The sequence below is a fragment of the Corylus avellana genome, chromosome 1 (genome assembly GCF_965113065.1).
Source record: "Corylus avellana chromosome 1, dhCorAvel1.hap1.2, whole genome shotgun sequence".
In the NCBI taxonomy this organism is placed as follows: domain Eukaryota; kingdom Viridiplantae; phylum Streptophyta; class Magnoliopsida; order Fagales; family Betulaceae; genus Corylus; species Corylus avellana.
In genome coordinates, this window is record NC_142490.1 from 39,703,515 (window position 1) to 39,729,108 (window position 25,594).

At 38.9% G+C, this 25,594-nt stretch overlaps 1 protein-coding gene across 1 annotated transcript; it reads right to left on the minus strand.

Annotated features, from left to right (window-relative positions):
* Positions 1 to 2,905: 2,905 nt before the first annotated feature.
* On the minus strand, positions 2,906 to 7,359 carry LOC132172442 (glutamate receptor 2.7-like). Its single transcript, XM_059583950.2, has 5 exons — positions 7,072 to 7,359; positions 5,756 to 6,993; positions 4,643 to 4,952; positions 3,831 to 4,228; positions 2,906 to 3,487 (listed from the first exon to the last, which is right to left on the minus strand). The coding sequence occupies exons 1-5, from the start codon at positions 7,346 to 7,348 to the stop codon at positions 3,011 to 3,013; spliced, it is 2,700 nt and encodes an 899-aa protein (XP_059439933.2). The 5' UTR covers positions 7,349 to 7,359; the 3' UTR covers positions 2,906 to 3,010.
* Between the last annotated feature and the right edge of the window lie 18,235 nt (positions 7,360 to 25,594).

Sequence of the window (25,594 nt, forward strand, 5' to 3'; positions counted from 1 at the left end):
TGTGTTTTTTTTTTCAATGCTTAGAGGCCTATTTATAGGGCTTAAGAGAGTCCTAGAAGCCCTAGGAATCCCAGAAAAATCGTAATTCAGTCTCCCAGTCGGATTGGGAGACCTAGAAAACTTTCTTTATCAATTTCGGACTCTTTTTAGTCTCTGCCGCGCGTGTGCGCTCGAGCCCACTGTAGTTGCGCTCGAGCGCACTATAGCTACAGTAACGTGCTACAGTACCACTGCAGTAATTTTGCTACAGTACTCTGCTACAGTAGAATTGCTACGGTGCCGCTACAGTACTGCTACAGTGCTTGAATTGCATTTTGAGCCCAAAATCAATGATTTTCTTTTATCTTTATTAAACACCTGAAAACATAAAAACAAAACAAAATCAAACAAATAACAATGCTAAGGAATTAACATATGCAAATTAAGGGCCTTGAATGTGCAACATTCGACGCTTATCACCCCTCCTATTTTTATGTTTTCCTTCTCCACTATGAATAGTTGCGCGATTTAGCTAGCCTAGACAAAGATGCCTTTGGACCCGACATGGGTGATTGCATAGGACCTAATTCGAGTCATTTTTGAGGATATGGGCTCTGAATGGTTGAAGTCCATGTGGGATGATGGAGGAACCACCCGAGCAGACATGATCGAGATTATTATCTCTTTAGCCCTACTTAAGCTTAAGATTTGATTTGTGAATCTTTTCTAAGACAGTTATGATTTGGAAATGTAATATTTTGTTCTGATAATGGTCTGATGATCGATACATTTGATAACTTATCTTTATGATATAAGGTATTAAGTTTACTCTGGTGTATGAATGTGTGGTTATTTTAATTATCGTTCTCCTCTCCTATAGTTTAAAAGTCTTCTACTGAATTCTCTCCAATAGGAGAGGTTATGATCCCTGAGTCTTGTCCCGTGTGGGATAAGGTTGGGAGACGAACCATGGGGTCAATTACTAGTTAATTGATTTTTCCATCGGTGTTGTTACACTATTAAACAGGTGGATGTTAGTAACGCTTTTCTTCATGGCTTTCTCAATGAGACAATTTATATGTCTCAGCCAACTGGCTTTGTTCATGCTCAACAACCAAATGTAGTGTGTCTCTTAAAGAAGACATTATATGGTCTCAAACAAGCATCTTGTGCTTGGTTCTCATGACTCAGCCATCGCCTAACTGAATTGGGATTTACGGCTTCAAAAGCAGACACATCCTTATTTATTTTTAATTTTGATGGAATTCGTTTAATTGCTTTAGTCTATGTTGATGACATCACTCTAACAGGTTCTTCTTAGTGTCTGCTGTGAATAATCTCATTCAGTCTCTTAAGCTTGAATTTCCTATTAAAGACCTTGGTTCATTAACTTTATTTTTGGGTGTGGAAGTGAACCATAATGCAACTGGACTTCATTTGTCTCAATAGAGGTATATAGCTGACATTCTCCAATGGACAAATATGCAATCTGCAAAACCTATTTCTTCTCCAATGTCGATGGCTACTCCTCTCAGCAAATTTGATGGCACATCTATGTCTGATCCTACTCTATACCGTAGCACAGTTGGTGCTCTACACTACCTGTCCATCACACGGCCTGACATAGCCTTTGCTGTAAATAAGGTATCTCAGTTTTCTCATGATCCTCGTGATGTTCATTGGACTGCCATCAAAAGGATCCTTCTTTATTTAAAGCAAACTATCTCATATGGTCTTCTCATTCGTCCATCTACATCCAAACAATTAGTAGCATTCTCAGATGCTGATTGGGCTGGATGTCCGGATGACAGAAAATCAACTTTAGGTTACTACACATTTCTCAGCTGCAATCTCATATCTTGGACGTCCAAGAAGCAGCCTACAATCTCACAGTCAAGCACATAATCTGAATATAAGGCCTTAGCCAATGCCTCTGCAGAATTACTTTGGATTCAGTCATTGCTAAAGGAACTTGGATTTTTCCTCTCCATTGCACCGATTTTATATTGCGATAACATCGGTGCAACATATTTAACGTCAAATCCGATGTTCATGCCCGCACAAAACACATAGCCATTGACTATCATTTTGTACGAGAACTAGTGGCTAAAAAATCCCTCACGGTTAAATTCTTGTCCAGCAAAGATGAATTGGTTGATGTACTTACCAAGCCCTTAGTTTCAACTCGGTTTGATACTCTTAGAACCAATCTTAATGTATGTTCTCAAACGTTCGGATTGAGGCGGAATATTGGATCTCATAATCTTATAATAGATATTACATGAGATAATCTTATCTCAATTTGTTTAGAGTGTATCTTATGTTGTTTCAATTTGTTTAGATTGTATCTCTAGTTGTTTTGATTGTATAATTTGATTTATTTGTAACAGCATTATCTTAGGATAATATCATAGTTGTTAGGATAAGATCGTAGTTGTTTGTATATTACAAACTTCACTTGTAAGTCTGTTTATAAATACATGAGAAGATAAAGACCTTATTAAGGCTTTACAAATCAATATCCTTATGTCATAATATTCGCAAAGGATTCCCAAGATCTTTTTTTTTTTTTAGACAGGATTCCCAAGATTTTTAAGGGTTAATTAGTTCTTGAGATATCTCTAAAGATGTTCTATGTGCCAATTCTAACTCTTTCAGCAGAATATGGGTTTGTTCTTGGGATATCTTTGAAAATGTTCTATGTGCCAACTAATCTTTAGTTTTTGCTTTCTGATTGTCAGCCATTTCTGGTTTTTGCTGTGCATTGCAGGCTAATTGTGTGGTTGATGTGTTGTTTCTACTTTTTATTGTGAGGGCCTTGTGCAGGTTTCTCTTTTGCTTTTTGCTTTTTGCCATTTTTTTTTTTTTAAAAAAAAAAAAAAAAAAAAAAAAATTTCTTCTAAATAAATGCTTATTCATAAAAAAAAAAGAAGAAGGAAATGTCTTTATAACCAATATGACAAGAAGCTCATAAATTCTTCACCTTATAATTCCTAGCTTTTGTAGTTTTGGTGCATTCAATATATAAGGTCTATGGCATTTCAATTTCAGCAGGTGCTGAGGCATGAATATTGTCCGGAGTATCACAGGTGCTCACGTACTCCCAAGAAATCCATTCATCTGTGGTGGGAGCAAAAGAAGGAGATCTCCCTGGACTATTGATCTCTCCATTGTAAAAGTATCTTGCAAGTCCAACCGCCTTGTTCCAAGCACTTGTATCACTTGGAGTTGCATTGCCTTCGCATGCCTCTTGTTGATGTTGATAACACTTTAGTAAGCGGATTAATGATAGTAGAAAACAAATGGTAGAAATTGCACCAGATATAAGGTAGAGACCCCAGAAGCTCTGGAGGCTCAAATGTTCTGCACTAGTGGATGTTACATTCACTGCACACTCCTTCGAAGGAGTCAGCCATTCATCTTCGAGTGGTGTGAGCTTACCGTCTTCTAATAGCCTTAAAATTGATTTTGAAAAATCCCTGGCTATTGGGGAACCTCTCTGGAATGCCTGCAAGGAAGATAAGAACTGATCATTCCCTCCCATCAGAGAAAAAATATGCTATTTTCTTATGAGACCCCAAAATGGATGATAGAAGAAAAGGTAGATTGTTTTGACTTGTATTTATTTAAAATTTATGTGTTTAAACATTTGTAACTTTTAAAACCATTTCCCTGAAAATAAGCAAGGAGTTATTCGATGAAACCTAGAGAATATCAACTAGTTTTGGCCACCATGCATGGAAAGTTTGAGAAAGATCTACAGAATTGTTTCTTTTCTGCTAAGAATTCTCAAAGATATGACATAATTGAAAAGGCAAATGGAGTATTAGAAAGTTGTAGTAACTACTCACAAAGCCAAATCCTCCAAATTTGTAGGTAGGTGTGGTGGCAGTGTATCCCTTGCAATGCTTGTTGATGAAAAGCTTCTTATATGGAAGTTCTAGAAAGGCTGCAGTTATGGTCTTGTTCTCAAATAGCCCTGTGTAATCAGTTTCATTAAAAACTGGGATGATGTTATGTGAATTGAATCCAATCACATCCTCCAGGTAATTCCTGACAAATGAATCATTATCACAACCAACTCTTGAGTTGCTGCTCTTTAGATACTCGATATCTGTATTAACAGGTTGCATTCGTTGCACAGTGAGCATAGAAGACAGGCTAGCAGTGTAGCTCGAGGTTAAGATCCACACAACAAAAAGCCATACTACCACCACCACTCGGGTCAAGTTGCTATTAATTTTCTCTCCTGCAAAGAAAAACCATGGAGTTCACAATCACTCATCACAAAAGTCCATCTCTGCAATATTGGCTCTATATATGTTGTCAGCAAATTCTTGTATCATATCAAATAATGCAATTAATCTTTAATTCACAAACAAGTAAGTTTTCAGATAATGCAAACTCAGGGCTGCTACCTTGTCATTTTTTAGATACTCTAGCATCCTAAAACTCAAACATAAACCTAGCTAAAATGCCACATGCACATAGAGGAGTAAGTCAGAATGTAATTAAATTCTGCAATATGATCAATGTTAGTGACAGAAAATTAACTGAAAATATATACAGAAATAAAGAGACAATGACATATTTACTTCAAAACAGAGATGGGGAAAGCATCATACAATGTTGCTTGTCATAATTCTAGAAATTTGGTACTTACTGTGAGCGAAGAACAGAGAGGAGAATGTGAACCAAAACGTGGTGCCAATCTGATTCTTCAATGCGCCACTAAATTCTGGATTGAATCGATGCTCCAAGAACCAAATTATAAGCATTGTATAAAGCATGATAGCACCAGTCACAGCCCACATTTCCCAAGTGAAAGGCTTCAAAAACATCCATGCTGCTGACCCTTCAGGTTTTGCAGGAACTATCATGGACAAACCTGACTCGATGTATGGCTGAGTAAATTCCACGTATTCCAATCTGTCGGCCAATATGGTCATGTCACCAACCACAGCATCGTAAGTCTTCCGTTGTTTTTGTTCCACATGACAAAGGTAGTCTTTATCAGAAACAAGAAATTGTAGTTGGAAAATTCACAAAAAAAAAAAAAAAAAAAAAATCACCGTCAAATGAGAAAGTCAACATGTTCCAAGGGGCTTCTCCGTCCCTTTGGAAATTAAGAAGCCAGTCAAACATAGACAAACTATCGGAAAGGTCTCGCATTAGTTTTCTTGAAGTGCAAGTTAGAGATGAGAAGATTCAGAATTTTGAGAAATCAACGTCAGAAGAAAGTATAATAAAAAATGGTTAACTTTCAATCATTAAAAACCCTTCTCAAACAAGAGTTATCCAATCGGTTTTTAGATATCCTATACCTTCGTAATAATGCTTCATTTGAAAACACATGCTTATTTCTTTCTTAAGTAAAAGGTATGTTTTTGTCAGACCGTGAGCTGTCATTCCACCTAATATCAATTGGCATTAAGAGAAACAAACTTAAGTCTTTTATGGACCTTGACATTGCACCCAACGAGCATGTTTTTAGAGCGGTCACAATGAGCACAATTGTTTCTCAACAATCACCCTCTCACGACGACACTCGCATAACTTTCTAACTTTGATACCATTTGTCAGAATGTGATCTATCATTCCACCTTAAATCAATTAAATGTTAAGGGAGACAAACTCAAGTCCTTTATGGACCTCCATATCGCTTCTAGCGTACCCATTTTTTAGAGCTGTTGCAGCATCATGTCCCAACAATCTTGTTACTTCAAAAAAAAACTGAAAGAAAAAGAATTTAATTGTCTGAAGTTAAAGTTGTTACCTTGTTAGAGACTCTGATAATCAATTCGTCATAGGTGCCATAGAAGGGCTGAAATTCATATGGCAAACTATAATTCAAATTAGATAGCACCTTCTTGAAAACTTCAATGCACCAACCATCATATTTGATATCATCTTTGCTTCTGTTATCTACCTTCACAAACTTCTCGAACGAAGTCCTACCAGGAACTCCAATTATCAATGGATTCTCATCACTAGGCATTGCCCAGCCTTTTGGTGATCTTCTGCTCAATTTCCCGGGCCAAATTACCGAGCCAGCCAAACGTTGTGCGCTTTTCTCTGGCACCCAAAACTCTAATTCTTCATACCTCTTATTCCCCTGGTCAACCACATTTACAATCCTCAATGGGGGAATTTGCATCAGCTTTCCTTCTTCGAAACGTATTTCTCCACTTGAACCAGAGAATCTGCTTGATACGATATTCCCTAACAACATCTCTGTCGTTGTCTCCATTGCCTGTGAAATGGCTGTAATGCTATCATATGCTCGTAGAGCATGAATTCCCGGCCTAGGATTAGCTTCCTCTGGATACTCGGATTGGAATTTTTTTGAGAACCCAGTATAGAAATCTGTATAAGAATCAGTAGTACTAGAGTTGTCGGTGATCTTGATCCCTAAAACACCTTTCATAAAGGAAATAGTAGAGCTGTCAACAGAATCCAGGAAACTTGTTACACTGTCAGAGAGAATCCAAACTGACTCTCTCCCTACAAGTCCAGCTTTATAAGCTTCTCTGAACAAATGAGTCAACATCGACAACGATGACTGAAGAACAACAAAAACTCGAGATTTTGTTGCTTTCTGCAGCTTCAGCAGCTCGTCCAGAACAAGCCCTTTTGGAGAAGACAGAGAAGAAGGTGGGGGAAGAACTAAACGGTACTCAATCTCAGAATCAAAATCCTGCAGAGCCTTGGAGAGCAGAGCTGACATCCCTGACTCACTGCCGTACGCGTCATCTTCATATATCACCACAACCCTTTTCCATTTGTACTCCCGAACAATATCTGCGATGCATTTGATTTGTGCAGAACCGTTGTTAGCCATTTGTATCAAGAAAGGCCAGCGGTGTTCCATCTGCGGTGGGGTTCTGGCGGGAGCTGCGAATGAAATGATAGGAACTTTTTCCCTGTTTCCAACAGAAGCTACGAGTGCGGCTTCCTCCCATTTGTTCATTCCAATAATTACATCCACCTTCTTTTCCTTAATCAGCTCTTCAGCTGCAGTAAAAGTAAGAAATTATATAAATACAGGAAGGAGGAAGAGCTAGTAAATTTAAAACTTCAAAATTTACTGACCAGCAGAAGCAACTTGAAGGGGGTCTAATTGGCCAGAGTCCTGGAAATGGAGGGACAGCTTGCCGTTGAAGTTTTCAGCTGCAATTTCAATGGCTGTTTTCTCTTCTTTCCCGATCCGGGACGTGACATCAATGATTACACCGATATTTGTAACTTTGGTTGTGTTAGCAGGTTGAGCTCCATCGGAGATAAAGAGAAGAACAGAGATGATGAGCAGGGGAAAGAGGTGGCAGAATTTTACGACTATTATGGTACTGGTAAAGAAAGGAAAACCCATTTTGGGATTTGATAATTTGTGTACACAAAAGAATAAAACAATAAATAACTAAATTCAGAAGGCGCTATTCCAGCGCTTGTTCATATATAAACATACATGAGAGAGAGAAGACGCGCAACTGCGCTACTTACGTCGGCGTATGGAATTTCGTAGATTTTTTCCTTTGAGTTGTCTTGACTTGAGAAAACACGGAAGCGCCCAGGAAATGTCAGCGTGGAATTTGGTATATTTTGTTCTGTATCTTTGACTTTTTTTAAGAGGCGGTATCTTTGACTTGACTGTAAAGGGCAGCTCCCCGGTTAAATTAACTCACCCCCTCTCTAATTTCAAGTATCATGAAAGTTATGAATCATATTGGTTTATTGCATTTCTTGCTTAATAATTAACTAACACTTCAATTTTCGGACTAGGATTCTCTCTAATCTAAAATGGACGAAAAAATATCTAATTTATGGCTAAAATTTTTAAAAATAAATTATAGATCTACAAATGTGACATATGTCCCACTAACAAAAAAATAGTAATAAAATTAATAAATTAATAAAAAAAAATAAGGAGTGGTTGGCCACCCCCATCTTGGCCATACAGGGTGGCCAGACCACCCCATTTTAGCTGGGGGTGGCTTGAAAGCCACCCTCAATGGCCGGCTAGGGGTGGCCGGCCCTTGGGGTGGTCTAGCCACCCCCAATGGCCAAACGAATTTGTTTTGGTGGCCGAAACCACTCTAAACTTAACGGGGGTGGTCTAGCTAGCCAGCCCCAAAAGCTAACCCATTATTATAATTATTATTTTTAATTTGGCCCTTAGGGATACAATTTTTATTTTTATTTTTATTATTTTATTTTTATTTTTTATTTTTTAAAGTCCAGCCACCCAAGGGCCAAACGACAAAAAAAAAAAAAAAACAAAAACAAATTGTTTGGCCCTTAGGGTGGCCGGACTTAAAAAAAAAAAAAAAAAATTGGTACCAAAAAAAAGGTTTAAGAGAACTTTTTTTTAAGAGAGAAGTTTAAGAGGCGGATGTGTTCCACAAAGCTAGGGAACCAACGGAAGAGAAACCAAAAAAAAGTTCAAGAGAGAGAAGTTTGATTTGAATCTTAACGTCTAGTGCTTAATTATTTCCACGCGTTCCTGTTCAAACCACTCATTTGAAAGATTCGAGATGTTTGATTTTACTAAAACTCATTCTCTGATCGAGACAACAAATTCTGCAGCATGACATTGATTCAACAATCTCAATTCAATGAATAAATTCTGAAAGTAATCTACTCAATTCCTTTTACACTACTAATAATTGGTGACTTAGTCTAAGCTATTTCAGTCCACTGCTTCTTCTTTACCTGACCAATTCAAACATACAAAATTCCAAGCCTATATGCTCTTTTTCTTTCACGTGCTGTCATGATCTATATTTAGTAATTTATTCCACAATAATAAATACAGATTTCGTCAGACCCCATAAGAAATATATATATATATATAAAAGAACAGAAATTAGGAAGTTGTTTGCTAAATTGAAAAATTAAGAGAAAATTTTTAATTAATTTTTCATCACTTTTATAGTCATACCTTTAAACTTTAAAAATGTGTTAATTTAAGGTGACCATTTTCGTTGCTTTTGCATGCTTGGATAACAGAGTCCATGAGAGTAGGTTTGTAGCAAACCACTTGAGACTGAGTTGGCTCATCAACTGATCAGTTGGGTTCCGGCATGGGATTAAGTTGATCAGCAGCTTGTTCCTTCTGAGCTTTATATGAGGGATTTGCCCAGAAAGATGAGGACGAAGAGGCTTTAATGGAAATATCATACTGAGCAGAAAACAGAGGATCTAACACTGCATTGCAGACATCTTTTATATGCCCTAGCAAACAAACCACAAGAGGAGCAGTAATCACCCAACCTCTCCTACTTGAGCTGGATCCAAATTAAGAGGTGGGCCTTCATTGTGCTTGTGGGAGAATCCAGTTTTTAAGGGTTTCTTGACATCCACTTCAACCAAAAAGCCTGAGATAACTTCTGTAAATTGACCCCAACGAATCTGCATTATCCACATTCACCAGATTCCCAAGTCCTACAGTTAATGAAACTTTAATGCCTCAATGAATTAGAGAGAGAAAATAAATTTTTATTAACTTTATCATTTATTTTGTGTGACAGTTGACACGTTGTAGATTGTTAGATATAAAGTATGACTATGATTTTTTTATTATTTTTTTTGTTGAAAAAATGGATATCTTATTCCAGAAAATTGTTGAAAAGAACGATACAATCAAAGAGAAGGGTAGTTTCATCTCTTTACAATACCATAGGTACACGGTAGAATTTCGTTCCACCACGTTGTGTCCATGACATGATTATTGGCCTTCTCAGCAAGCCCATGTGCTGCATAATTACCATCGCGAGGTATATAATTGAAGCTCGTATTGCCGAAATCCTTCAGAACCATTTGGATGCCTTCCATTTAGTGGCCATAGAAACTGTTGCGTGGCTCTTGTGCATTAACCGCCTGAACTACCTGTTTAGCATCCCCCTCAAATATTATATCAGATGTCCCTATTTCCTGACCAAGAAGGAGTCCATGTAAAGCTGCCATAGATTCTGCTGTTGTTGGGTTTACGTTCGTGAACTTGGTAATCACCCGACCCCAGCAGTCCCTCGCGATTATCCCCAGTTCGATCCTTCCGAGCGTCTTTGCCACGGTGGCGTCCTAGTTTATTTTAACCATATTTGCTGGGGGTTGCTGCCATGGATTAGTAGTCAGCTCCAACTGCTGTCTAGATGTTTCCTGGCCTACGTCATTAGCTTTCCAAAATTAATCGACAGCTTCTTGTACCAGTTGGTTAGGGTGGATAAAAGAATTTTCGTGGACCACCAAATTTCTTCTAAGCCAAATGCGTCTGGCTATAGCAGAAAAGGTTTCCATCTCCTTGCTATCGCACTGAGCGCCCAGATCCTCAAAAATCTGTCGAAACTCAAGTCCCCTACCAGTTGCTTTTTGGAATTTCCATATGCTCCCACCCCATACATCCCTTGCCGCTGTACAGTCCCATAAAGCATGGGCAACTGTCTCCTCATCCAGTCCACATATGGGACAAGAGCTCTCCTTTACCACCCTCTTCTATATAAGTTGGCTTTTGTTGGCATAAGGTTATTAAAAGCCCTCAATAAGAACATCTTAACCACGTTGGGCACCTTGTGCTTCAACACTTTCTGCCACCGAGTGTTTTCTTGGTTAAGACCCGATCCACTGCTGCTAGATACCATTGACAGCTCCATCTCCATATGATAAGCACTCCTGACCGAGTATTCACCATTCTTGGTCCCCCGCCAGATTCTTCTATCTCGTGATCGAAGTGGGCTCAATGGAATGTTGAGAATGGATTGTGCCTCTTCTTCCCAGAATATTTCCTTCACAATTGTGACTTTCCACTCCTTGGTGTCCGTATCTATGAGATCCTTCACCTTGGCGTCTGCTGGCAATGTATTAATAGGTGTTTGTACCGAGAAGGTTGATGGCATAGGAATCCATTTGTCCCCCCACACCTGCATATCCTCACCATCTCCAATCCTCCACATTGTCCCATGTTCAATGACTGATTTTGCCGAGATGATACTTCGCCATGCATATGACGAGTGACGTCCCACGCCGGCCTCCATAATCGTTCCATGAGGATAATATTTGGCCTTGACAATTCTAGCAACTAGAGAATCTGGGTTTTTAAGGACTCTCTGGATTTGTTTTGCCAATAGTGCTTTGTTGAAAATCACCAAGTCACGGAAACCCAACCCTCCATCATTCTTCGTCCACCCCATCTGTTCCCAACTCATCCAATAGATTCTAAATTGGTTCTCTTTGTGACCCCACCAAACTTTCTGCATCATTCCATTTATTTCTTTGCATAAGGCCCCAGATAGTTTGAAAACACTCATGCAGTATGTAGGGATGGCTTGTGCCACTGATTCTAATAAAATCTTCTTGCCTGCTTGAGATAAAAATTTTACTTTCCAGTTATGAAGGCAATTCCATACCCTGTCTTTGATGCTTTTAAACGCATGTACACGAGACTTGCCGATAAGGGTTGGGAGACTGTTAAGTGTCAAAATATTCATATTTTAGCCCTTAAACTTATATGTGTTAATTCTTTAGTGTTGTTAGTTTGTGCGATTTTACTTTCTTCTTATGTTTTCTTTGTTTTATAGCTTTTTGGAAGAAAAGAAAGCATTCCTGAAAGTATCGAACTTAAATGATAAAATTGGGAAAAAGCTAAAAGACTTGAAACAAGCAAAAGTATTATGGTAGTGCGACCGATCGTAGGAGACCTGTGATCGAGCGCACTTCCAGAGAGGTCCAGATGTGAAGAGCGAGGCGTGCACTCGTGCGCACAAGAGAAGACTCGATCGCATTGTGATTGAGTGTAGAAGACATACGATTGATGGCAGAGGAGTGATCGAGCGCACATGGGCTGCGATCGAGCGCATTCGTGCGCTAAAGAATTCCAGAAGCTGCGGCCAGACCTATATTGCTTTCCATATTAGGGTTTTCCTAGTCCTAGTTACACTAGGATTAAAACCTACGATTTTACTAGGGTTTCTAGGTTTTCTAGAGTATTCCTAAGCCTATAAATAAACCTCAAAACCTTGAGAATAATCATCCTTGAATAAACATAACTTTGGGAAGAGGAATTGGAGGCTACTTCTAGGAGCAGTTTTCGGTTCTTTCTTTTCTTTTTCTTTTTAGTTTTATATTTAATTATGTGATTGGCCATTATATGCATGTGGTATGAATTAGTTAGTTAAATCAACTTGAATGATCGAGTCCTGGGTTTATGATAAGTGCTAAAATATTCATATTTTCAGCCCTTAACTTGCATGTTTTAATCCTTTGGTTTTGGTTAATTAGGTCATTTTAATTCATTTTTGTGTTTTTCATACTTTTGTAGGCTTTTGGAAGAAAATGAAATAAATCTAGATGATTTGGGCTCAAAAGAGAGAAGATGGAAAATTGGGAGCTCTCTGACACTGCGATCGATCACAGGATACCTGCGATCGAGCGCAATACCCGAGAAAACAAAGCACAATCCGGGCTAGGAGTGATCGAGTGCATGACAGAAGAGAATTGATCGTAGACCTGGGATTGAGCGCACACGGGTTGCGATCGATCGCACCCGTGCACAGGAGATATATCAAGTGGCGGCCAGATTGTCATTCTTTCCATATTAGGGTTTTCCAACTCCCAATTGTAATAGGTTTTGAAACCCTATGAAATTCCTAGGTTTACTACTTTGTCAAGGACTTCTAAAGCCTATAAATAGACCCTTAAGCCTCTAGAATAGATATGCTTTGTAAGGAGAAGAAGATGTGCTCTTCAAGTTCAAGTCTCGGGTTTATTCTTTTCCTTTCTTTTCTTTTCTTTTCTTTATAAAGATGTTTAATATCAATTTTATGTGTAGCTAATTTAATTAGTAGGACTAGATTGAAGCCCTAGTTATATTTAGTTAATATTTCAATATTGGCGCCCTTATGATGATCTTGTTGTGCTATTTAACTTGATTAATGCCTACTTACATGAATTCCTCATATATGTGTGTGTGATCAACATATGCATGTGGTATGGACTAGTTAGTTAAATCAATTTGGATGGCCGAGTCCTGGGTTTAACATAAGTAACAAAAGAATCCACACCACGATTTTTGAGTTAATCAACATGGGGAATCGGGAGTATATGCCATGCCCTAGGCCTCATGTGTTTGTCGATTTTCATAGAACATATGCTTTTCTAAGGAACAACTTAGTATACATCATGCTAAATCCCTTAGAAAAGAAAAGAATTAGAGTATACGTCATGCCTAACTCGTTGCTTAGGAAAATTTATAGCCTTAGGAGTATACGCCATGCCCTTAGGTTGACAAACATTAGATATGCATAACATGATCAAAGCATTGGCATATTGTTATATTAGCTAAATATAATTAGTGGTGGATATCAAAGCCCTACTTTTTATTATCATCACTTAAGCAATCAATCTTTGTTTTACTTAAAGAATTTATTTTTTAAAAAAAATTCAACAATCCTCGTGGGAATGATCCTGTACTTGCACTATATACTACAATGTTGACCTTGTGCACTTGCAGTTAAAACGTACAATTATTTACCTATTAATTTAGGTAGATATTTTGCTCAACAGTTTAATAAGAATAACAAAAGAAATCCACACCGGGTTCTTGGGTTAATCAACATGAAGAACTGAGAGTAGACACACATGCCTTAGGTCTCATGTGTTTGTCGATTTTCATAGATTTATGCTTTCTTAAAGAACAACTTAATAGACACCCATGCTAAATCCTTTAAGAAAGAAAAGAATTAGAGTAGATACTCATGCCTAATTCGTTGCTTAGGAAAATCAATAGCCTAAGGAGTAGACACCCATACCCTTAGGTTGGCAAACATTAAGTATTCATAATATGATTAGATCATTGGCATATTGTTATATTATCTAAGTATGATTAGTGATGAATATCAAAGCCCTACCACTACCTTTTCATTTATCTTTATATCTTTTTATTTCTTTTTCATAATATCAATTTAATGACAACTTGATATTTTTAATCAATTCTAAATAAAATCAACAATCCTCGTGGGATCGATCTCGTACTTGCTGTACTATACTATCGTTTAATCTTGTGCACTTGCGAGTAAAACGTACCAAGTATTTACCTATTAATTTAGGTGGGTATTTAGCACAACAAACACCCAGATATTTATCATACCCCTGTGTGGCTTGTAGACCAAACATCTGTGTGATTTCCTTTATTCTTTCCTCACTTGTATTTCGGCTAAAGAAAATTGAGGTCTTCTCCTTATTAAGTTTCTGTCCAGACTCCCCTTTATATTTATCTAGAATTTGTGTCAGCCTTCTCCATTCTACCAAATTTGCTTTGCAAAATAGTAAGCTGTCATTTGGAAAGAAAAGGTGATTGCTTCAGGGTCCATTTTTGGACGTTGGGACTCCCGTAATGACCCTATTATTCTTGGCCCTGCTTCACATAGAGCTCGGAGCTTCTGCACACAATAGAAACAAATATGGTGAAAGTGAATTGCCTTGGCGAATGCCACGAGAAGGAATAATATGTCCAACCGGACTACCATTGACCACCACTGCATAACTGACCCTTGTCACACACTCCATAATTAGATTTATCCATCTAGGGTCAAAACCCAATTTAATCATAACCGCTTCTATAAAACTCCATTCCACACGGTTGTATGCCTTGCTCATATCTAATTTAATTCCCATGAAACCCACCTTACTCCACATGCAAGTGTGCATAGTGTGTAAGGTCTCATACGCCACTAGAATATTATAAAAAATGAGCCGTCCGGGTATGAATGCACTTTGATTATAAGAAATAATATGAGGGAGGACATTTTCAAGGCGATTCGCAAACACTTTTGAAATGAATTTGTAGTAAACATTATACAAACTTATTTGCTTGAATTCAGAGACACTACTAGGATTTTTAGATTTGAGAATCAGCACAATATTAGTAGAATTGACGGACACTTTCATCTTAGCACAATTAAAAAATTTTAAGACAGAAACACATACCTCCAGTTCCACTATTTCCCAGTTTTGTTGATAAAACTCTGCTGTGAAACTGTCTGGGCACGGCGCCTTCAATGGGTCCATTTGTTCCAAAGCATTCTTTACCTCCAAGTTTGTAAATCCAGCCACCAACATATCATTCATCGCCCTTGTCACCTTGCTCTCCAGTCTAGCCGTACATTTGTCTACATTTCTTGGTTTGCTGGACGTTTGGATGGTTTGAAAATAATCAACAAATGCTCCTTCTATCTCCACCGGATTAGAGCAAAACTGCCCATAACCATCTAAAATGCACTCAATATTATTTCTACGATTACGTTGATTGGCATATGCATGAAAAAATTTTGTGTTCCTGTCCCTATTTTTCAGCCATTCCATTTTTGCTCTTTGGCGCCATTTCAAATCTTCTTGCTCCAATAAAATATTCAACTCAGCTTTAATGGGTCTCTCTTCTTCAAAATTTGGCACCCTCATTCTAGATTGTAGCTTCTCGAGTTGCTCAGTCTTGTTCCAAATAGTAGATTCTGAAACATTTGTTTGCTTGCAGACCCACTGCTTTATAACTCTTCTACAATTTTGCATGTTTTTCTTCCCTGCCAGCCAAGGATCCACCCCATGTTTCTTTACTCGCTAGGCCTCCTAACCACTTCCTTGAAACCACCCAATTTTGACCACCTAGCTTCAGATCGAAAAGGGCGCCTCATATTCACTGCTCCTCCTGCACAAGCATTCAAAGTAAGTAACAAGGGATTATGATCAGAAGCTTTATTGGCCAGAACAGCCACCTCTGCATGCGGGAAAAATTCGCACCTTAGCTGATTCGCTATAGCTCTTTCCAGGCATTTCTTCATGAAATCACTGCCTTGCCGTCCATTGTACCACGTGAATTTGGGCCCAGACACACCCAAATCACCGAGACAACATTCTTTCAATGCTCCTTTAAAATCTTCCATCAAACCTCTTGCTTTAGTTGCCCCACCCCATTTTTCTCCATGTTCTACGATCTCATTAAAATCGCCCAGAACCAACCATGGTTCGGGTGATATAGAAACAAGATGTCGAAGCAACTCCTTGGATTCTCATCGTTTAGCTGAATCAGAGTGACCATAAAAGCCGGTTAATTTCCACTCTCCACCGTCCGCTCACCTAATTATTGTCCCATTGATGTGACGCTGGCTGAAATTTTGTATACTTAATTGGAGTTCATCTGACCATAACAGAGTCAAACCTCCACTTTGCCCCACACTGTCTACAACAAACATATTATCAAACTTCAATTTTATTCTCAAAAAATCAATTTTTTTATTATTCATTTTGGTCAACATAAGAAAAACCAAAAGGGGTTTATTTTCCTTCACCAAGTGGCAAAGGTCTCAAACTGTCTCAGAGTTCCCAAGCCCTTGACAGTTCTAACTTAAGGCACTCATAGCTCTTGGTGGGAATGCATCGCAGCTGCCACCACATTTGCATGATGTCCATTTTTTCCCAAGCCGCAAGCTCCTCCACTTTCTCCTTCATTAACCTTCCTTTTACCAGCCAAGGCCTGCATCTTCCCTATCCCCTTATCACCTTGACTTTCCTCCCTAGTTGGCACCTTTTCTTTTGTGTTATGATTCCCCCCTCCCTTGTTTGCAGCCTTCATACGAACCCTCACTTGCCCTTGCAAGCTTGCATAATTTTTCCCCCCTTTGCCGCCCCTATTCCTCTGTATTGGTGACATGGAGCTGGTTGAAAAATCCTCCATGTCATTAAGTGAAGGTAACGTGGATCCACTCATGAAACATGCCATGAAGGGTGAAACCTACTCTTTTCCCATAGTGCTCCACACCATCTTTCCTTTTAATGCGTCCCATTGACCCACATATACACTTGCGCCCTTCTTGTTTGAATTTTGAATATCATTATCTCTTTCCAAATCTGCTTGTTCTTTCTCCATAAAAGAGACATCTCTTACCTTATGCACTCCTTGATTTCGGCTTGTAATTGAAAGAAAGCAAAGAAACTTGCTTTTGGCGGAATGAAGTCTCAGCTTCGTTCTCATTGTATATATAGGCAAAGAGTTACAATTGTAATCAAGTTTGACAAACCCAAACTTGATACAAACTAGGAGACCTAATTCAATACAAACAAGTAGAACAAATACAACTATAACACTAAAGAGAAGAGATAAGAACAACTATAAGGATAATGCTAAAAGATAAGAACAACTATAAAACAGACTCTATTGCTTCCTTAACAGCCCCCCTCAAACGAATGGGAGGGGGAGTGACCATGAGTTTGTCTCTGAGGAAAAGAAATCAAGAGGTAAGGCCCTTTGTAAAGATATCAGCACATTGATCTTGAGTTGGGATGTAGCTAGCACAAAGATCTTTGTGAAAAATTTTCTCACGGATGAAGTGATAGTCAACTTCTATATGCTTGGTACGAGCATGGTAGATGGGATTAGAAGCTAAAGCAATAGCTCTTATGTTATCACACCAGAGTACAGGAGGATCATGGAGAGAAACTTGCAATTCTTTGAGTAGCATTCGAAGCCATGAGAGTTCAGCAGCTGTAATGGCCATTGCACAATATTCAGCCTCGGTGCTAGATCTCTAGACAACAGGCTGCTTCTTGGCATGCCAAGATACTAAGTTGGAGCCAAAGAAAACACAATACCCTATAGTGGATCTGTGATCAAGAGGATCCCTTGCCTAGTCAGAGTCACAATATGCCTGAAGTTGAAGAGGACCTGGAGTGAAGTGAAGGCCATGATCTGGTGTGCCTTTGAGATACCTTAGAACTCTTTTAGTAGCCTTCATATGTTTTGTAGTTAGACAATGGAGAAATTGACATAGTTGATTGACAGTGTAGGCTATGTCAGGTCTTGTGAGTGTGCAGTATTGTAGAGCTCCAATGATATGATGATAGGTTGTGGGATCTAGTAGAGTATCACCATCAAGCTTGGTGAGCTTCTTGCCTGAAGTGTAGGGTGCGGCATAGGGCTTTGCTCCAAGCATTTGCACACGATCAAGTAAATCAATAATGTATTTACCTTGATTTAAATGTAAACCAGTTTTGTCACGAAGGACATGGATGCCTAGGAAGTATGAAAGGCAGCCAAGATCTTTAAGCTTAAATTCCATTTGAAGGTCGTGGATGAGAGTCTCCATGATAGATGAATTTGTACCTGTTACTATGATATCATCAACATATATCAGTATGTAAATATGAACAGAGCCTTGATGAAGCATAAAAAGGGAGGTATCTACTAAGGATCTAACAAAACCAAGATGGAAAAGAGCTTGTGACAATCTATGAAACCAGGCTCATGGGGCTTGCTTTAGACCATAGAGGGCCTTTTTGAGCTTACAAACATGATCTGGAAAAGCTGCATCAACAAAACTAGTAGGTTGCTCTATAAGGACTTCTTCATTCAAGTAACCATGAAGGAAAGCATTAAAGACATCCAATTGCTTGAGGGGCCAATTGTAGTGGATTGCTAAGGATAGCAAGATCCGTATAGTGGCTGGTTTGATAACTGGACTGAAGGTTTCAGTGTAGTCAATACCGTCTCTTCGTTGGAAACCCTTAGCCACTAGTCTTGCCTTGTATCTTTCAATAGTGCCATCTGATTTTTCCTTTAGCCGAAAAACCCACTTATTCTTGATGATGTTTCGATGTGAAGGTCTAGGGCAGAGAGACCAAGTACCATTGTCAACTAAAGCTTGAAGTTCACTTTCCATTGCAGCAAACCATTTAGGGTTAGAAATAGCCTGAGCAAATGTGGTAGGGATAGAAGGCAAGGGTGTAGCATGAAAGGATTTTAGTGGATGCTTGGTTGATTTTAAGGATAGGAATAGCTGATAGTTAGGAAAAGACTTAGGTTTGGAGTTTCCAGTCATAGATCTTGTGACAATATGAGGAGAGGCTGGTTCAGTAGGTGCAGGCAAAAGCTAAAGTAAGGATTGATCTAGGTGGCGGATAGGATCAGGGGTAGGTGGTAGTAATTTGGCAGTAGGGGTAGTCAGGGGAGTGTTTAGATCTAGAATAGGTTCTTGTGCTGGGGAAGGCAAGGTGACTGGGGTTGAGGTGTGAACAGTAATCGAGTCAGAATTATTCATAGAGTAAAAATGAGAAGGATCAAGAACAATACTTGTAAGGAAAGGATTTGATCCGTTAGGGGATGAAGATGCTGCTCTATTTTGTGCAGGGAACACCAATTCATCAAAAATAACATGTCTAGACACATATACACGATTGGAGATGGGATCAAGGCACTTGTAACTCTTTTGGTGGGTACAATATCCAAGGAAGATGCATTGTTTGCTTCTAAATTCCAATTTGTGTTTGGCATAGGGTCTTAAGAGAGGATAACAAGCACAACCAAAAGTTTTTAAAAAGGTGTAGTCTGGCTGCTTATTGTAGAGTTTGGTGAAAGGACTTGAATTTTGGAGAGTAGGGGTAGGCAATCTATTGATGAGATACACGGCAGTACTGACAGCTTCAACCCAGTATTTAGAAGAAAGGTAGGATTGAGCTAGGAGACTAAGACCAGATTCAATGATATGCCTATGTTTTCTTTCTGAAACTCCATTTTGTTGAGATGTATGTGGACATGTGACTCGATGAAGAACACCATGTGTTGATAGAAATTTAGTAAAGTTATGAAAGGTGTATTCACCACCCCCATCTGTTTGAAGTTGTTTAATTTTAAGGGAAAATAAATTTTCTATCAAACACTTGAATTTAATAAAGGTTTCAAAAACATCTGATTTGAGTTTTAGAGGAAATAGCCAGGTGTATCTAAAGAAATCATCAATAAAGATAACATAACATTTGCTTCCATTAATTGAAGATAAAGGAGAAATCCATACATCACTATGAATAAGCTCCAATGGAGCAGTGGTAATACGACTTGACTCAACAAAGGGTAACTTTTTGCTCTGTCCTAATTGACATGAAACACAAATAGATTGACTCAACTTAACTGAAGACACAAGAAGGTAGTAGTTATGAAGCAGATGCTACAAGATATGATGACTTGGATGCCCTAAACGGTTGTGCCAAACTGAAAAAGACACCCTAATCCCAATTTCTGCAGTAAATGCTCTGACTTTATTTCTGGTGAAGTGTTGTAGCCTTAATGGGTAGAGACCATCTTCACTTGCCCCTTGTAGGAGGATCTTTCCTGTGAGGTTGTCCTTAATCAAGAAATAGGTATCAGTTAGTTTAAAATGGCAATTATTGTCACGGCAAAATTTATTTATTGAAAGTAAATTTGTTGTAGCATCAAGACAATGCAAAATATTTTTAAGATGTAGGAGTTGATTTGAGCAAAGAAAAGAGGAAGAGCCAGTGTGAGAGATACCAAGTCCACTACCATTACCTACTGCTACTGTCTCATTACCCTGATATGGTTGCTGCAGAGTTAGATTTTCCAAGTCATTAGTGATGTGAGTATTGGCTCCACTATCAGCAAGCCATTCATCTTCATCTTGTAGATCGTTGGATTGGGAAACCATTGCAGCAAGTTCAAATGGTGAATGTCGTCCTTGGAATGAATAATCCATGCGATGAAAGCAGTCAAATGCTTGATGATTGGAGTGGCCACATATCTGACAAAGAGGTCTGTTGGATAAGAGGATGCCAGGTTGAGAATTTCTCCTTGGAGTGTAGTTATTTCTCCTTGGAGTGTAATTGTTGGGAGAATTGCTTCTTGGAGTGTAGTTGCTGGCGCTTCCAATAATAGTTTTTCCTTGGGAGAAAGTAGGGGTTGAGAGTATACCAGGAGATCCGTTGAAAGTCTTCTTTAAGGGATATGAATTTATGTAATTGGAGAAATGTTTCCTTTGGTTGTTGAATCTCTGTTTGTAACCTGGCTTCTGAACAGTCATGGCAAAGGATTGTGGTTTGTCAGTGGCAGCCTGATGTTCAATGAGTTGTTTGTGTCCAAGTAATTCAGACTGAAATTCTTTAAGAGACATAGTGGTATTCTTTGTTATCATGGAGTAGGTCATGACAAAAGAATTGTAGGTGGAGCTTAATCCGCCTATGATGTAGGATACAAGGTCATCATCAGTGATGGGGCTGCCGGCGATAGCTAGCTGGTCAGCCAAGGATTTTGCACTTCGAATAAAGGTAACACATGGATTATTACCTTGTCTGAGAGTCTTGAAGTTGGCGTCTCAATTGAGTGACGTGAGACCTTGATGGAGAAGCATAACGAGTGGCAAGGGTTTTCCATACTTCATTGGAAGTTTTACACCCATAAATAGTAGGCACAAGTGGAGCAATTAAGGTTGCAATGAACCAACTGAGAATACATTGGTCTTTCTTTTCCCAGAGAATATATTCTGGATTTGGGACATCAGAAGTAGTTTTGTCCAGAGAAGATGGAATAAGCTTTGGTGGGCATGGCTCAGAGCCATCAACAATGCCCATCAAGCCGTTAGTTTTGAGGATAGGCTTAAATTGAAACACCCATCCGAGATAGTTGCTGTCATCGAGCTTGGATTGACAAAGATGCGCAATGTTTGGCATTGTGAAGGATAGAGCGACGTCGCTGGATTGCGTCATGAGTGCAGTATCTAGGACACGGAAAGGAGATGCGGCTATGATCTGGTGCAGCAAGGAGAAGAACAGCAATGAGGCTGTAATTTGGTGCAGCAAGAAGAAAGAAAGTAGGTGCGGCAATCTGGTGCAGTGCAGCAATGCAGGTTGGCAATTTGGTGTAGCTTGGTGCAGTGCGGCAATTGCGCTGAAGAAATAAGGCAGGTGCGGCACGGCAATCTAGTGCAGTGCAGCAATTTGGAGTAGTACAGCAGGTGCGACAAGAGAAGAGGTGAACTGAGGGCAGCAAGAAGAGCTGCAAATTTGCCTGGAGAAGAAGCTGATTCCGTTGAAGAAGGCCCAAAAATTTGAGAGGGTCAAGGATCTTATTGGGAGGGGTATAAACCTAGCTCTGATACTATGAAAGAAAGCAAAAAAACTTGCTTTTGGCGGAATGAAGTCTCAGCTTCGTTCTCATTGTATATATAGGCAAAGAGTTACAATTGTAATCAAGTTTGACAAACCCAAACTTGATACAAACTAGGAGACCTAATTCAATACAAACAAGTAGAACAAATACAACTAGAACACTAAAGAGAAGAGATAAGAACAACTATAAGGATAATGCTAACAGATAAGAACAACTATAAAACAGACTCTATTGGTTCCTTAACAGTAATTACTTCTCTCTCTCCATCCATTTCGCCAGTGTTGATTGCACAATCCCCATGATCCCTCCTTTCCTCGTCGTCCCTTTCCTTATTAGGAATCGCCGCACCAGACGTGAAAAGACCGTCCACTGCCTGTGCCCTAGTCGCTGCCGTCCCCTGCACGAAGCCACCTTCACTACTCCTCTCACCACCATCGTCCCGACCATATGCTTGCCTTGATCGATTGCTCTTCTTTTCACCGGAATTTTTGCCTTCCTGTCTAAAGGTCTACTTCTGGCCGTTGCTCCACCCTCCTCCATAATCATAACGTCGTTTTGGTGAAGCAACCCTAAGCCACGACCCATATTCCTCTGTTTCTTCTCCCTACTGATTTCTTCAGCAAGCATTGTCATTGCATCTCCAGCTATCATGCACGACGACTCAACACGAGAAGCAGAACGTGGATATAAGTCCTTCCTGTTCAGTTTGATAACTCGTCCCCTTGAGAGTGATTTGGTGAGATCTATGCGAATTTTAACCCTAAAAATTTCCCCCACCCCACTCCATCATCCATTATATCTACATCTTCCACCTCTCCCATCGTTGCACCCACCTAGTACCCCACTTCCTTTCCCATACATGCGAGAGGTAGTTTGTACATTCTCATCCAGAACACCACTTTTGAGAACTCCAGATCTTCTACTTGTGATAGCCCATCAAAATCCAAAAGAGAAAACAAGTTTCCATCAAAGTTCCATGGGCGTCCTTCCAATATTCTGTCATTATCCCACCAGTTCTCGAATTCAATGAAAAACAGGTTTGTGCCTAGTGTTTTGAACGATACCCATCCCGTCGGTCTCCACGCCCTTATCATGGGAGTCTTCAAGATTTCCTTACTAATGGCCCTTTTCGTCAGTAGTTTCCCTACCGTACAGGCCTGTCCCCGTTGCACTAAGGGAGCAACAACATGTTCCTTGATCACAATGCATGGGTTCTCGTCCTCTCTCAATGTAAGTTTCCCCCACTGTTTCGTCAGTTCCTCAGCTACGTTACCCATATCTTTCTCGATCCTTCCACCACCTTCAAATTGCCGACCGATTAACGTTACCGCCACCTCTCCACCCTACGGGTTCAAGAAAGTTGCTCTACCACCAAAAAACCCTAGACGCGTTTGAAGGGATCCTAATCTGTTGTGGCGCCCCAATTTTAATTCCTCATTTAAGAGATCTTAACTTGATATTAAGATTATGTTGATATAAATATAAGCACAATAATAACTTTCGTGGAATTTAAGGGATTATATGCAGTGGTGTCAAAAAAAAAAAACCTGGTACCAACCAGAAAACTAAGAAGCTAGTTGGAAAAAACCAGCAATCGGGTACTCGGTTCTGGTTCCGATTTTTGGCACTCGGTTATAACCATATAACTGGGTAGTCTGGGTATATATATAAAATAATTTTTTATTTTTATTTTTAATTTTTATAGGGCATTTTTAAACATTGAATTTTTATGGTATTTATAAACATTGTATTTTACGGACATTTTAAAACAATGATGTTTTATGACATTTTTAAACATTGGATTTTTATTTTTTAGGCCCAAAAAGCCAAAAACGATGATTTTTTAGAATTTTTTGGGACAAAAATGCTAATTGTGTGTTTTAAAAAATGGGCCAAAAATTATTAAATTAAGCACAAAAATTAGAACCAATACCTCAAATAAGCTTAAAAATTAGGCCAAATACCTAAAATAGCCCTTTATGCTTCAAACTTCCAAAAATGCTTCATTTTCCTTCAAACACCTAAAAATAGACAGAAAAAAAAGGAAGTAAAACAGCACAAAATAACATGACTAAGAGATTAACACACGTAAATTAAGGGGCTAAAATATGTATATTTTAGTCTCATCAGTTACCTGGTCCGGATAACCAGGTACTAATCGGAACTGGCCGTTTATTGTATAACTGGGTAATCGGTTCTGATTTTTCAAAATTAAAAAATTAGCGACCTTGGTTCTGATTCCTAGTTTTGGCCAATAACCGAGAACTGAGATTGGGTTGGCACCCCTAATTAGGGTTCGTTTGGTAAATGATTTCGTTTTGGTTCGATACTGTATCAAAACTTGATTGATGTGAAACAAAAAAGTAAGAATGTTTGGTATGAAAAAATGAAAAATTTTTGTTTTGTAATATTTTTTTTATTTGAATAGTTAATAGAAAATGAATGACGTGATGTAAAAGTAAAAGAATGTTGGAAAAATGAAAAAGTGGGATGAATAATGTTGTGCCGAAATCATGCCAAAACCGTTTATCAAACGGACCATATATGAATATTTATAATATTGGTTAGTGAATCTTAGGCTCCGTTTACTTTGATGTAAAATGGTTTTCGTCGAAAAATACTTTTAGGGAAGTCATTTTCTCTTAAAATGTTTGCTATCAAAAACATTTTACAGTGTTTACCGCGCACATGGAAAATAATTTATTTATTATTATTTTTTTTTATATTTTTTTTCAATAAGGTCCCTGCTGGGACTTGTCCGGGACCTCGCCGAGACTCGCCCGGGACTTGATTGGAACCCACTCGGGACCTCCTTGGGACTTGCTCGGGCAAGTCTAGTACAGGTCCTGGTCAGGTCCCTGTCAAGTCCCAAGCGGGTCTCGGTCAAGTCCCAGTCAATTTCTAGGTGGATCCCGTTCAGGTCTTAGGGTGGTCCCGGGCGGGTCCAAGTCAAGTCCCGAGCGGGTACAGGTCAAGTCCCAGGCAGGTTCTGGGCACACCTTACGGCAAACTAAAAAACAAACAAACAAAGCTTTAGATTACAAGCCCGACAAAAAGCTACGAGTCGTTTATGTTGTTGGATTTCAAATCTTTAACTCCAAACCTCAAAGGCACTTATTTTCTCCCTTGTTTCTCCATCTACTAATTTAACCAACATCATTAATTCTACAAATATAAAAATGAAATTATTTAATTTATATTCTACTATAATATTATTAATCGAATATGTTAGCGATCGACAATTTCTATGAAGGAGGCAGCACCGACCCCGTAGCTTTAACCTCCTCCGTCACCACTCATCTAAATCTTCTTCTATAAGCAAATAGGCAAGAAACGTGTGCAATTCTCCATCACATGCCAACATATATGATAGAATTTTGCCACCATCTATTAACGACCAAGATGCAAGTCTAAGTTGTAGGATTACAAACTGCTAGCATGCACTGTACGTAACTGAGTAATTAATTAATGTTGTCATCTAGCTGACCAAGTCAAAGAACGATCTTTCACGCCCAGTTTCCTATGAATTTCCCTCGTTTTCTTTGAAACCAATCACATTTATTTTGTTTTACTTTGATAATCAGCAAGAAACCAGACTCACCCATTTATCCCAAAATTTCACCCAATGGCTTGGTCAGTTGTAATGGTCAGCAAAATCTCAAGATCAGTGGTTCTTTTTCT